We start from the raw sequence: 13943 nt of genomic DNA, 5'->3' as shown, positions 1-13943 counted from the left end.
TCCGGCTACATCCAGGTGACCGTCTCCTATGCTTAGTCATTATACGGTATGTAGCATCAGGGTACACTATATAAAGAAGCACTCCGGCTACATCCAGGTGACCGTGTCCTATGCTTAGTCATTATACTGTATGTAGCACAGGGTACACTGTATAAAGAAGCACTCCGGCTACATCCAGGTGACTGTCTCCTATGCTTAGTCATTATACTGTATGTAACATCAGGGTACACTCTCTAAAGAAGCACTCCGGCTACATCCAGGTGACCGTCTCCTATGCTTAGTCATTATACTGTATGTAGCATCAGGGAACTGTATAAAGAAGCACTCCGGCTACATCCAGGTGACTGTCTCCTATGCTTAGTCATTATACTGTATGTAGCACAGGGTACAGTGTATAAAGAAGCAGTCCGGCTACATCCAGGTGACCGTCTCCTATGCTTAGTCATTATACTGTATGTAGCATCAGGGAACTGTATAAAGAAGCACTCCGGCTACATCCAGGTGACCGTCTCCTATGCTTAGTCATTATACTGTATGTAGCATCAGGGTACAGTGTATAAAGAAGCACTCCGGCTACATCCAGGTGACTGTCTCTTATGCTTAGTCATTATACTGTATGTAGCATCAGGGTACACTGTATAAAGAAGCACTCCGGCTACATCCAGGTGACTGTCTCCTATGCTTAGTCATTATACTGTATATAACATCAGGGTACACTGTATAAAGAAGCACTCCGGCTACATCCAGGTGACCGTCTCCTATGCTTAGTCATTATACTGTATGTAGCACAGGGTACACTGTATAAAGAAGCACTCCGGCTACATCCAGGTGACTGTCTCCTATGCTTAATCATTATACTGTATGTAGCATCAGGGTACACTCTATAAAGAAGCACTCCGGCTACATCCAGGTGACTGTCTCCTATGCTTAGTCATTATACTGTATGTAGCACAGGGTACACTGTATAAAGAAGCACTCCGGCTACATCCAGGTGACCGTCTCCTATGCTTAGTCATTATACTGTATGTAGCACAGGGTACACTGTATAAAGAAGCACTCCGGCTACATCCAGGTGACCGTCTCCTATGCTTAGTCATTATACTGTATGTAGCACAGGGTACACTGTATAAAGAAGCACTCCGGCTACATCCAGGTGACCGTCTCCTATGCTTAGTCATTATACTGTATGTAGCACAGGGTACACTGTATAAAGAAGCACTCCGGCTACATCCAGGTGACCGTCTCCTATGCTTAGTCATTATAATGTATGTAGCATCTGGGTACACTGTATAAAGAAGCACTCCGGCTACATCCAGGTGACCGTCTCCTATGCTTAGTCATTATACTGTATGTAGCACAGGTTACACTGTATAAAGAAGCACTCCGGCTACATCCAGGTGACCGTCTCCTATGCTTAGTCATTATACTGTATGTAACATCAGGGTACACTCTATAAAGAAGCACTCCGGCTACATCCAGGTGACCGTCTCCTATGCTTAGTCATTATACTGTATGTAGCATCAGGGTACACTGTACAAAGAAGCACTCCGGCTACATCCAGGTGACTGTCACCTATGCTTAGTCATTATACTGTATGTAGCACAGGGTACACTGTATAAAGAAGCACTCCGGCTACATCCAGGTGACCGTCTCCTATGCTTAGTCATTATACTGTATGTAGCACAGGTTACACTGTATAAAGAAGCACTCCGGCTACATCCAGGTGACCGTCTCCTATGCTTAGTCATTATACTGTATGTAGCACAGGTTACACTGTATAAAGAAGCACTCCGACTACATCCAGGTGACCGTCTCCTATGCTTAGTCATTATACTGTATGTAACATCAGGGTACACTGTATAAAGAAGCACTCCGGCTACATCCAGGTGACCGTCTCCTATGGTTAGTCATTATACTGTATGTAACATCAGGGTACACTCTATAAAGAAGCACTCCGGCTACATCCAGGTGACCGTCTCCTATGCTTAGTCATTATACTGTATGTAACATCAGGGTGCACTGTATAAAGAAGCACTCCGGCTACATCCAGGTGACCGTCTCCTATGCTTAGTCATTATACTGTATGTAGCATCAGGGTACACTGTATAAAGAAGCACTCCGGCTACATCCAGGTGACCGTCTCCTATGCTTAGTCATTATACTGTATGTAGCACAGGGTACACTGTATGTAGCACAGGGTACACTGTATAAAGAAGCACTCCGGCTACATCCAGGTGACCGTCTCCTATGCTTAGTCATTATACTGTATGTAGCATCAGGGTACACTGTATAAAGAAGCACTCCGGCTACATCCAGGTGACCGTCTCCTATGCTTAGTCATTATTCTGTATGTAGCATCAGGGTACAGTCTATAAAGAAGCACTCCGGCTACATCCAGGTGACCGTCTCCTATGCTTAGTCATTATACTGTATGTAGCACAGAGTACACTGTATAAAGAAGCACTCCGGCTACATCCAGGTGACCGTCTCCTATGCTTAGTCATTATACTGTATGTAGCACAGGGTACACTGTATAAAGAAGCACTCCGGCTACATCCAGGTGACCGTCTCCTATGCTTAGTCATTATACTGTATGTAGCACAGGGTACACTGTATGTAGCACAGGGTACACTGTATAAAGAAGCACTCCGGCTACATCCAGGTGACCGTCTCCTATGCTTAGTCATTATACTGTATGTAGCACAGGGTACACTGTATAAAGAAGCACTCCGGCTACATCCAGGTGACCGTCTCCTATGCTTAGTCATTATACTGTATGTAACATCAGGGTACACTGTATAAAGAAGCACTCCGACTACATCCAGGTGACCGTCTCCTATGCTTAGTCATTATACTGTATGTAGCATCAGGGTACACTGTATAAAGAAGCACTCCGGCTACATCCAGGTGACTGTCTCCTATGCTTAGTCATTATACTGTATGTAGCATCAGGGTGCACTGTATAAAGAAGCACTCCGGCTACATCCAGGTGACCGTCTCCTATGCTTAGTCTTTATACTGTATGTAGCATCAGGGTACACTGTATAAAGAAGCACTCCGGCTACATCCAGGTGACCGTCTCCTATGCTTAGTCATTATACTGTATGTAGCACAGGGTACACTGTATAAAGAAGCTCTCCGGCTACATCCAGGTGACTGTCTCCTATGCTTAGTCATTATACTGTATGTAGCATCAGGGTACAATCTATAAAGAAGCACTCCGGCTACATCCAGGTGACTGTCTCCTATGCTTAGTCATTATACTGTATGTAGCACAGGGTACACTGTATAAAGAAGCACTCCGGCTACATCCAGGTGACTGTCTCCTATGCTTAGTCATTATAATGTATGTAGCACAGGGTACACTGTATAAAGAAGCACTCCGGCTACATCCAGGTGACTGTCTCCTATGCTTAGTCATTATACTGTATGTAGCATCAGGGTAAACTCTATAAAGAAGCACTCCGGCTACATCCAGGTGACTGTCTCCTATGCTTAGTCATTATACTGTATGTAGCACAGGGTACACTGTATAAAGAAGCACTCCGGCTACATCCAGGTGACTGTCTCCTATGCTTAGTCATTATACTGTATGTAGCATCAGGGTACACTGTATAAAGAAGCACTCTGGCTACATCCAGGTGACTGTCTCCTATGCTTAGTCATTATACTGTATGTAGCATCAGGGTACACTATATAAAGAAGCACTCCGGCTACATCCAGGTGACTGTCTCCTATGCTTAGTCATTATACTGTATGTAGCATCAGGGTACACTGTATAAAGAAGCACTCCGGCTACATCCAGGTGACCGTCTCCTATGCTTAGTCATTATACTGTATGTTGCACAGGGTACACTGTATAAAGAAGCACTCCGGCTACATCCAGGTGACTGTCTCCTATGCTTAGTCATTATACTGTATGTAGCACAGGGTACACTGTATAAAGAAGCACTCCGGCTACATCCAGGTGACCGTCTCCTATGCTTAGTCATTATACTGTATGTAGCACAGGGTACACTGTATAAGGAAGCACTCCGGCTACATCCAGGTGACGTCTCCTATGCTTAGTCATTATACTGTATGTAGCATAAGGGTACACTGTATAAAGAAGCACTCCGGCTACATCCAGGTGACTGTCTCCTATGCTTAGTCATTATACTGTATGTAGCATCAGGGTACACTGTATAAAGAAGCACTCCGGCTACATCCAGGTGACTGTCTCCTATGCTTAGTCATTATACTGTATGTAACATCAGGGTGCACTCTCTAAAGAAGCACTCCGGCTACATCCAGGTGACTGTCTCCTATGCTTTGTCATTATACTGTATGTAACATCAGGGTGCACTGTATATAGAAGCACTCCGGCTACATCCAGGTGACCGTCTCCTATGCTTAGTCATTATACTGTATGTAGCATCAGGGTACAGTGTATAAAGAAGCACTCCGGCTACATCCAGGTGACCGTCTCCTATGCTTAGTCATTATACTGTATGTAACATCAGGGTACAGTGTATTAAGAAGCACTCCGGCTACATCCAGGTGACCGTCTCCTATGCTTAGTCATTATACTGTATGTAACATCAGGGTACACTGTATAAAGAAGCACTCCGGCTACATCCAGGTGACCGTCTCCTATGCTTAGTCATTATACTGTATGTAACATCAGGGTACACTCTCTAAAGAAGCACTCCGGCTACATCCAGGTGACTGTCTCCTATGCTTAGTCATTATACTGTATGTAACATCAGGGTACACTCTCTAAAGAAGCACTCCGGCTACATCCAGGTGACTGTCTCCTATGCTTAGTCATTATACTGTATGTAACATCAGGGTGCACTGTATAAAGAAGCACTCCGGCTACATCCAGGTGACTGTCTCCTATGCTTAGTCATTATACTGTATGTAGCATCATGGTACACTGTATAAAGAAGCACTCCGGCTACATCCAGGTGACTGTCTCCTATGCTTAGTCATTATACTGTATGTAACATCAGGGTGCACTGTATAAAGAAGCACTACGGCTACATCCAGGTGACTGTCTCCTGTGCTTAGTCATTATACTGTATGTAGCATCAGGGTACACTGTATAAAGAAGCACTCCGGCTACATCCAGGTAACGTCTCCTGTGCTTAGTCATTATACTGTATGTAGCACAGGGTACACTGTATAAAGAAGCTCTCCGGCTACATCCAGGTGACTGTCTCCTATGCTTAGTCATTATACTGTATGTAACATCAGGGTACTCTCTAAAGAAGCACTCCGGCTACATCCAGGTGACCGTCTCCTATGCTTAGTCATTATACTGTATGTAGCATCAGGGTACAATCTATAAAGAAGCACTCCGGCTACATCCAGGTGACTGTCTCCTATGCTTAGTCATTATACTGTATGTAGCACAGGGTACACTGTATAAAGAAGCACTCCGGCTACATCCAGGTGACTGTCTCCTATGCTTAGTCATTATAATGTATGTAGCACAGGGTACACTGTATAAAGAAGCACTCCGGCTACATCCAGGTGACTGTCTCCTATGCTTAGTCATTATACTGTATGTAGCATCAGGGTGCACTGTATAAAGAAGCACTCCGGCTACATCCAGGTGACCGTCTCCTATGCTTAGTCATTATACTGTATGTAGCACAGGGTACACTGTATAAAGAAGCTCTCCGGCTACATCCAGGTGACTGTCTCCTATGCTTAGTCATTATACTGTATGTAACATCAGGGTACTCTCTAAAGAAGCACTCCGGCTACATCCAGGTGACCGTCTCCTATGCTTAGTCATTATACTGTATGTAGCATCAGGGTACAATCTATAAAGAAGCACTCCGGCTACATCCAGGTGACTGTCTCCTATGCTTAGTCATTATACTGTATGTAGCACAGGGTACACTGTATAAAGAAGCACTCCGGCTACATCCAGGTGACTGTCTCCTATGCTTAGTCATTATAATGTATGTAGCACAGGGTACACTGTATAAAGAAGCACTCCGGCTACATCCAGGTGACTGTCTCCTATGCTTAGTCATTATACTGTATGTAGCATCAGGGTAAACTCTATAAAGAAGCACTCCGGCTACATCCAGGTGACTGTCTCCTATGCTTAGTCATTATACTGTATGTAGCTTCAGGGTAAACTCTATAAAGAAGCACTCCGGCTACATCCAGGTGACTGTCTCCTATGCTTAGTCATTATACTGTATGTAGCATCAGGGTACACTGTATAAAGAAGCACTCCGGCTACATCCAGGTGACCGTCTCCTATGCTTAGTCATTATACTGTATGTAGCACAGGGTACACTGTATAAAGAAGCACTCCGGCTACATCCAGGTGACCGTCCCCTATGCTTAGTCATTATACTGTATGTAGCATTAGGGTGCACTGTATAAAGAAGCACTCCGGCTACATCCAGGTGACTGTCTCCTATGCTTAGTCATTATACTGTATGTAGTACAGGGTACACTGTATAAAGAAGCACTCCGGCTACATCCAGGTGACCGTCTCCTATGCTTAGTCATTATACTGTATGTAGCACAGGGTACACTGTATAAAGAAGCACTCCGGCTACATCCAGGTGACCGTCCCCTATGCTTAGTCATTATACTGTATGTAGCATTAGGGTGCACTGTATAAAGAAGCACTCCGGCTACATCCAGGTGACTGTCTCCTATGCTTAGTCATTATACTGTATGTAGTACAGGGTACACTGTATAAAGAAGCACTCCGGCTACATCCAGGTGACCGTCTCCTATGCTTAGTCATTATACTGTATGTAGCATCAGGGTACACTGTATAAAGAAGCACTCCGGCTACATCCAGGTGACTGTCTCCTATGCTTAGTCATTATACTGTATGTAACATCAGGGTGCACTGTATAAAGAAGCACTCCGGCTACATCCAGGTGACTGTCTCCTGTGCTTAGTCATTATACTGTATGTAGCATCAGGGTACACTGTATAAAGAAGCACTCCGGCTACATCCAGGTAACGTCTCCTGTGCTTAGTCATTATACTGTATGTAGCATCAGGGTACACTGTATAAAGAAGCACTCCGGCTACATCCAGGTGACCGTCTCCTATGCTTAGTCATTATACTGTATGTAGCACAGGGTACACTGTATAAAGAAGCACTCCGGCTACATCCAGGTGATGTCTCCTATGCTTAGTCATTATACTGTATGTAGCACAGGGTACACTGTATAAAGAAGCACTCCGGCTACATCCAGGTGACCGTCTCCTATGCTTAGTCATTATACTGTATGTAGCACAGGGTACACTGTATAAAGAAGCACTCCGGCTACATCCAGGTGACCGTCTCCTATGCTTAGTCATTATACTGTATGTAGCACAGCGTACACTGTATAAAGAAGCACTCCGGCTACATCCAGGTGACCGTCCCCTATGCTTAGTCATTATACTGTATGTAGCATTAGGGTGCACTGTATAAAGAAGCACTCCGGCTACATCCAGGTGACTGTCTCCTATGCTTAGTCATTATACTGTATGTAGTACAGGGTACACTGTATAAAGAAGCACTCCGGCTACATCCAGGTGACCGTCTCCTATGCTTAGTCATTATACTGTATGTAGCATCAGGGTACACTGTATAAAGAAGCACTCCGGCTACATCCAGGTGACCGTCTCCTATGCTTAGTCATTATACTGTATGTAGCATCAGGGTACACTGTATAAAGAAGCACTCCGGCTACATCCAGGTGACCGTCTCCTATGCTTAGTCATTATACTGTATGTAGCACAGGGTACACTGTATAAAGAAGCACTCCGGCTACATCCAGGTGACCGTCTCCTATGCTTAGTCATTATACTGTATGTAGCACAGGGTACACTGTATAAAGAAGCACTCCGGCTACATCCAGGTGACCGTCTCCTATGCTTAGTCATTATACTGTATGTAACATCAGGGTGCACTGTATAAAGAAGCACTACGGCTACATCCAGGTGACCGTCCCCTATGCTTAGTCATTATACTGTATGTAACATCAGGGTACACTGTATAAAGAAGCACTCCGACTACATCCAGGTGACCGTCTCCTATGCTTAGTCATTATACTGTATGTAACATCAGGGTACACTGTATAAAGAAGCACTCCGGCTACATCCAGGTGACCGTCTCCTATGCTTAGTCATTATGCTGTATGTAACATCAGGGTGCACTGTATAAAGAAGCACTCCGGCTACATCCAGGTGACCGTCTCCTATGCTTAGTCATTATACTGTATGTAGCATCAGGGTACAGTGTATAAAGAAGCACTCCGGCTACATCCAGGTGACCGTCTCCTATGCTTAGTCATTATACTGTATGTAGCACAGGGTACACTGTATAAAGAAGCACTCCGGCTACATCCAGGTGACCGTCTCCTATGCTTAGTCATTATACTGTATGTAGCATCAGGGTACACTGTATAAAGAAGCACTCCTACATCCAGGTGACCGTCTCCTATGCTTAGTCATTATTCTGTATGTAACATCAGGGTACACTCTCTAAAGAAGCACTCCGGCTACATCCAGGTGACTGTCTCCTATGCTTAGTCATTATACTGTATGTAACATCAGGGTGCACTGTATAAAGAAGCACTCCGGCTTCATCCAGGTGACTGTCTCCTATGCTTAGTCATTATACTGTATGTAGCACAGGGTACACTGTATAAAGAAGCACTCCGGCTACATCCAGGTGACTGTCTACTATGCTTAGTCATTATACTGTATGTAGCACAGGGTACACTGTATAAAGAAGCACTCCGGCTACATCCAGGTGACCGTCTCCCATGTAGCTGATTAATCATTATATGTAGCATCAGGTGACACTCAGAATGTGCCCCAAAGGCTGCGTACACATCCCTAAATCTGGCATATCATGCAGTGTGTATGCCCTATTGCACTCTCCTGTGGGTCGCATGCGGTATCGTGTGATAGACCGCGCTTCACCGCCAATCACGTGTTTCCTAATGTGGGGCTGCGTAGGTTAATAAAGGACGGAATAAGTGATCATTCTATTGTTCATTATGGGGTCTATTTACTAAGCATTGGATAGAGATAAAGTGAATGGAGATGAATTACCAGCCAACCAGCTCCTAACTGTCATGTTGCAGGCTGTGTTTGAAAAATGACAGTTATGAGCTGATTGGTTGGAGCACCATTTAAGATTAGTAACAACTCGTGCGACAAGAAGAATATCACTCGTTGATCTCTCTCTCTCAATCAGCTCCTGTAATTTTTTTAAACACAGCCTGTAAAGTGACAGTTAGGAGCTGATTGGTTGGTACTTTATCTCTGTCCATGGCTTAGTACATAGAACCCTTTTTATATGGTGACCTCCTAAAATCCAGAGAATTACAGTAGGGGCTGCAATAGCCGATGTTCCCGGTGAGGATTCAGCTCTATAAACAGTGCTCTGTTCTCAGGGGAATCTCTGACGCTAATACAAATATTGTGAAGGTGGGGTCATATCCTACAAAGCAGATACCATAGGAGGCCTGTCTACACAATGCCGGCTCTGGGATTAGCAGGGACAGGAAGGGCAATAAGGTTTCCAGGCTGGTGACATACACTGTTTCTCTTTCCTTAAGGCTGGGGGACACTGGACCATGGGGTTGTAGGTAGGAAGGTGTTGAGTTTGCACTAATGTCTGAAATGTATAATGCCAACCCCCCCCCCCTGTTGCAGCCTTTCTTAGCATAGGATTGTTTTTTTCTTTATTTGTAATCCTTTTTGTTTATTTCTACTATAGGTGCTGTGCGCTGCCTATAGCAGTGCACAGCGGGGGTACAAAGCGGCGGGGAGAGCTGCAACAAAAGGGGGGATATCGCTGAGCTCTTTCCCCGTTCTAAGTACTCCGGTCTCTGTGAGACCGTCCGGGCCCGGGGATATCGCGCTGCTGTACCTGGTGGCCAGATGGACTCTTACCAGCTAGAAATCATTATTCTTCTTGTAATGAAAGTAGGACGTGTGTCTCAGGAGTGTGACTGCTGAGAGAGGACTTACTTCCAAGAGAGAAAGAAAGCAAAAATAATAAAATAAAAAATTATATTTTGTTAAATAAAGGGTTGGAGAGGTGACGTTATAGTTTATAAAGTGATAATAAGGGGTTGGAGAGGTGACGTTATAGTTTATAAAGTGATGATATCTATTATATAATTTGATAAAACTCTGGGCCCCGTTTACCAGTGATCCTTATTACCAGCTGTACATTTAGTTTAGTATCGCAGTGATACTAATGAATATGACACTGATATTTAACATTACTTACCCCTCCGGCGAGATGCAGTGACGTTCCCCTCCCCTACGTCATCCTCCACGCTGTTGCTGGCAGCCTATCGCTACTAACGACGGGTACCTGTGTCATATGCGATGACCATCTTGCACTTGCACATGACTCTCTTTCATTCAGCGAGGACTCTGCGAGGCCTGCAAGGGTTCGCTGAAGACGGATAGAAAGGCGGCTGCTGTGGGCACCATATCGCCATAGCAACCCTATAGATGGCATAAACCAGAGGTTCCCAAATGCGGTCCTCAAGGCTCCCCAGCAGTTCAGGTTTTAGAGATAGCCATGGTTGAGCACAGGTGACTTAATTAGTGCCTGAGTCATTTTGATTTAACCACCTGTGCTCAACCATGGATATCACTAAAACCTGAACTGTTGGGGAGCCTCGAGGACCGCGTTTGGGAACCTCTGGCATAAACCGTACAGTACAAGCTAAGTTTACTGCTGTTTGTTAAGTAGTGAAAGGATGACATAACCCCTTTTGCTAGCGCTAAAGGGGTTATAGCTCATCAAATGGGGCCCACTACGTCGATGCAGTGAGAGACAGAAATTGGCACACCGTTGAGTCCTGGCATTGGCACTAATGATGGGGAAAGGGCACATCATCCACTGTAATCCAGACTAGTCCATCTTCTGCAGGGCACTCGCCCACACTTCCCCAATTACCTGAACCTTTGCTCACTGCTGCTGTTGGTCCAGTTCACTCCATCATAACTAAAATACATTCAAATAAGGGGTTGTGATAGCTTGGGGGTATAGGGGGGAGAGATGAGGGGGGTAGGTGGGGGAGCGAAGAGATGGGCAAAGAGAGAGAGAAAGGAAAAAGAGACACAATGGGCCTGATTCAGATTAGCTGGCTATTACGATAGCAGCTGTGATTACGCAGTTCAACTGTGATAGTATGCTAATTCATTGCGTTCGCTATGCGCCGTGGCGTCGCAGCACTACACAAGGACGCCTACCTTACCTTACACACATCCGTAATGTTTAGCAAGACTGTGAAACCATCGGGACTATCGAGCACCATCACAGCCTCACGCACACTTGCACAAGCCCTGACCTTACTCACACATTGCTAAGTTCATCACACAGAATCAGGCCCCAGACTGCGTAGGCCATCGCAGTGGATAAATTATGCACGCCCCTGCCACGGAATTTACACACCCTGGCATGCCTACGTTTCACCAACCCCCCCCCCCCCCTCCCTCGTCACCTCCCACAGAAGGCCCTTTCTGTCAATCACTCTGTGATGGGTCTGCGTAGTCACTGCGATCACGGTCCCGATCGCAGTGGCCGGCTTGCGCACTGCTATGCATGCGCAGAACGCAACATTTAGCCGATTGCATGCATATTAACAACTACGATCCAAGCTGAATCCAGGTCCAATGTGAGAAGGAGACAGATATAGATAATGGGGAGAGGGAGATGGGTGGGGGAGATGGCAACACCTGGTGTAACAGCTTGTAGTTTATATAGTGATTGTTATAGTTTATAAAGTGATTGTTATAGTTTATAAAGTAATAGGAAAGTGATGATGTTATAGTTTATATAGTGATTGTTATAGTTTATAAAGTAATAGGAAAGTGATGATGTTATAGTTTATATAGTGATTGTTATAGTTTATAAAGTAATAGGAAAGTGATGATGTTATAGTTTATATAGTGATTGTTATAGTTTATAAAGTAATAGGAAAGTGATGATGTTATAGTTAGTGTGTTTTTATATGGTTACTATGATTTATTAGTGTCTTACTGAGTTTGTATTTGTTTTTCCAAGGAGGAACTCTTTAGAAAAGACTTCCCAGGACGGAAGAAGAAACTATGGACCTAGTGGAGCTAAGGTGGATACACTGACTGTTCCCGTCCAGGCCAGAGATTACCAGCACTCAGACTCTGAAGGAGTAGGTTTATATATAGTTATTGCTCTATGTAATGGATGATGTAAACAGCCAGACTTGCCTAAATCTGTACAGTAAGGGAACCTCTTTTACTGCTTTTCTGTTGTTCCTGAAAAACTCAACCAAAATGGCAATGTAATATGCACACCAGTCAGAGGCACAATATAGGTAAGTCCTGCTGATCTGCTTCAGGGCACCGCAGTATAACACATTTTCCTTTAACACATTTTAATACCTCACTGTCTGTTTCTTTTATATATATATATATATATATATATATATATATATATATATATATATATGTATTTCACTTTTTTATTTTTATTCTTTATATGCGGCCAGTGGCTGCTCTTAACACTTCACTTTTCTTATTAGAGCGGTGCCTTGGGGTGGTTTAGCTGGGCTAGTTTGGGGGGTGTCCTGCGCTCTGGATTTGAGCCTTAGTATGTTAAGGACCTGCCCGACAAGAGGTTACCCGGATATGGTGGGCAGGCCCATAACCTTGGCCAAGATTATGCCAAAAACCTCTATTGTATTTACTGCAAAATGTATTTATATATAATCAGTTAATTTGGAGTTGTGCACTTGTATCTCTTCTTTGTGTATATATATATATATATATATATATATATATATATATATATATATATCAATGGTCTCCACAAGTAGCACCTCCAAATATATATATATATATGTCCAGAGTGTGCAGTCTGAGATCCATTTTTCTTTGTGAGCTGTGGATACACTTGACCATTCCAGGGATTACCAGCACTCAGACTCTGAAGGAGTAGGTTTATATATAGTTATTGCTCTATGTAATGGATGATGTAAACAGCCAGACTTACCTAAATCTGTACAGTAAGGGAACCTCTTTTACTGCTTTTCTGTTGTTTCTGAAAAACTCAACCAAAATCTTTATGGTAGTATCTGGGGGTCTCATTGCATAAACTTCCTCATTTGCTGACAAAAAATGTTTTGATCCTTAAGGTCATTATGGTAAATTGCAGTTTCTCTCTTTTTGTAAATATTAGTGTCCTGTAGGGTTTTAGCTGCTGATGCCCCTCAGGGCTAACATCCTAGGTGCATATTCCCCATAAAGCTGGGTACACACCCTGCCAACGGGTCGGCCAAACGGCATATACACTTACCAATCATTCCGCTGATGTGTCTGTGCTGACATCACAACTGAGTGGGCATTTAAATTTGCCCGCCCAGTTAAGCAGTCAGTCAACCTGCAACAGGTGTACGGGTGGTCAGCGGGACACCTGTACACACAGCCAGACGTGCCGATGTATCTGCAAGATATATCGGCATCAGCTGTGCTGAAGGGCAGATGCGATATGCGACGTCGGTCACGGACATATCGTCTGTACACACCCAGCAATGCACTACAGATCTATCGCCCGGTCAGTGTAACGGGCGATATATCTGTCCTTGGCTCCCCTTCACCACCCAGGAATGCCCAATTGTGCATCTCAATCACAACTGCGAGTCTGTGTGCACGGATTCAGGACGTGCAAATTCCCGTCTTAGTATATTATTCTGTGGCTTGTGATTCTCCTCATTTTGGCCCAGAATCCCACCCAGCTACCTGCAGATATCGTTCTGATTTGTTACATCTTCTGAGTACGTTCTAAGTACGTTTTTATTTTTGTTTTTGCTTTAGGAGCCGCGTCTCGGGAACCGGAGTGCGGGCTCTGCGGACGAGAGTGACGCCATCTTTAAGAAAAATCCTCGCAGGCTCCTGAAGCCATCAGGTACAAA

At 44.3% G+C, this 13943-nt stretch overlaps 1 protein-coding gene across 1 annotated transcript in view; it reads left to right on the top strand.

Annotated features, from left to right (window-relative positions):
* SYTL4 (synaptotagmin like 4) overlaps window positions 1–13943 on the top strand; it is an 81166-nt gene that overhangs the window by 49876 nt on the left and 17347 nt on the right. Inside the window, exons 7-8 of the mRNA XM_088475584.1 lie at window positions 12059–12182; window positions 13846–13936. Coding sequence (XP_088331710.1) covers window positions 12059–12182; window positions 13846–13936 — 215 coding nt within the window. The remainder of the gene's footprint in view (window positions 1–12058; window positions 12183–13845; window positions 13937–13943) is intronic.

Source organism: Taudactylus pleione, unplaced genomic scaffold (assembly GCF_031769625.1).
Source record: "Taudactylus pleione unplaced genomic scaffold, aTauple2 ptg000174l, whole genome shotgun sequence".
In the NCBI taxonomy this organism is placed as follows: Eukaryota; Metazoa; Chordata; class Amphibia; order Anura; family Myobatrachidae; genus Taudactylus; species Taudactylus pleione.
Note: the sequence above shows the minus strand (reverse complement) of the source record. Positions and strands in the feature narration are given on the sequence as shown.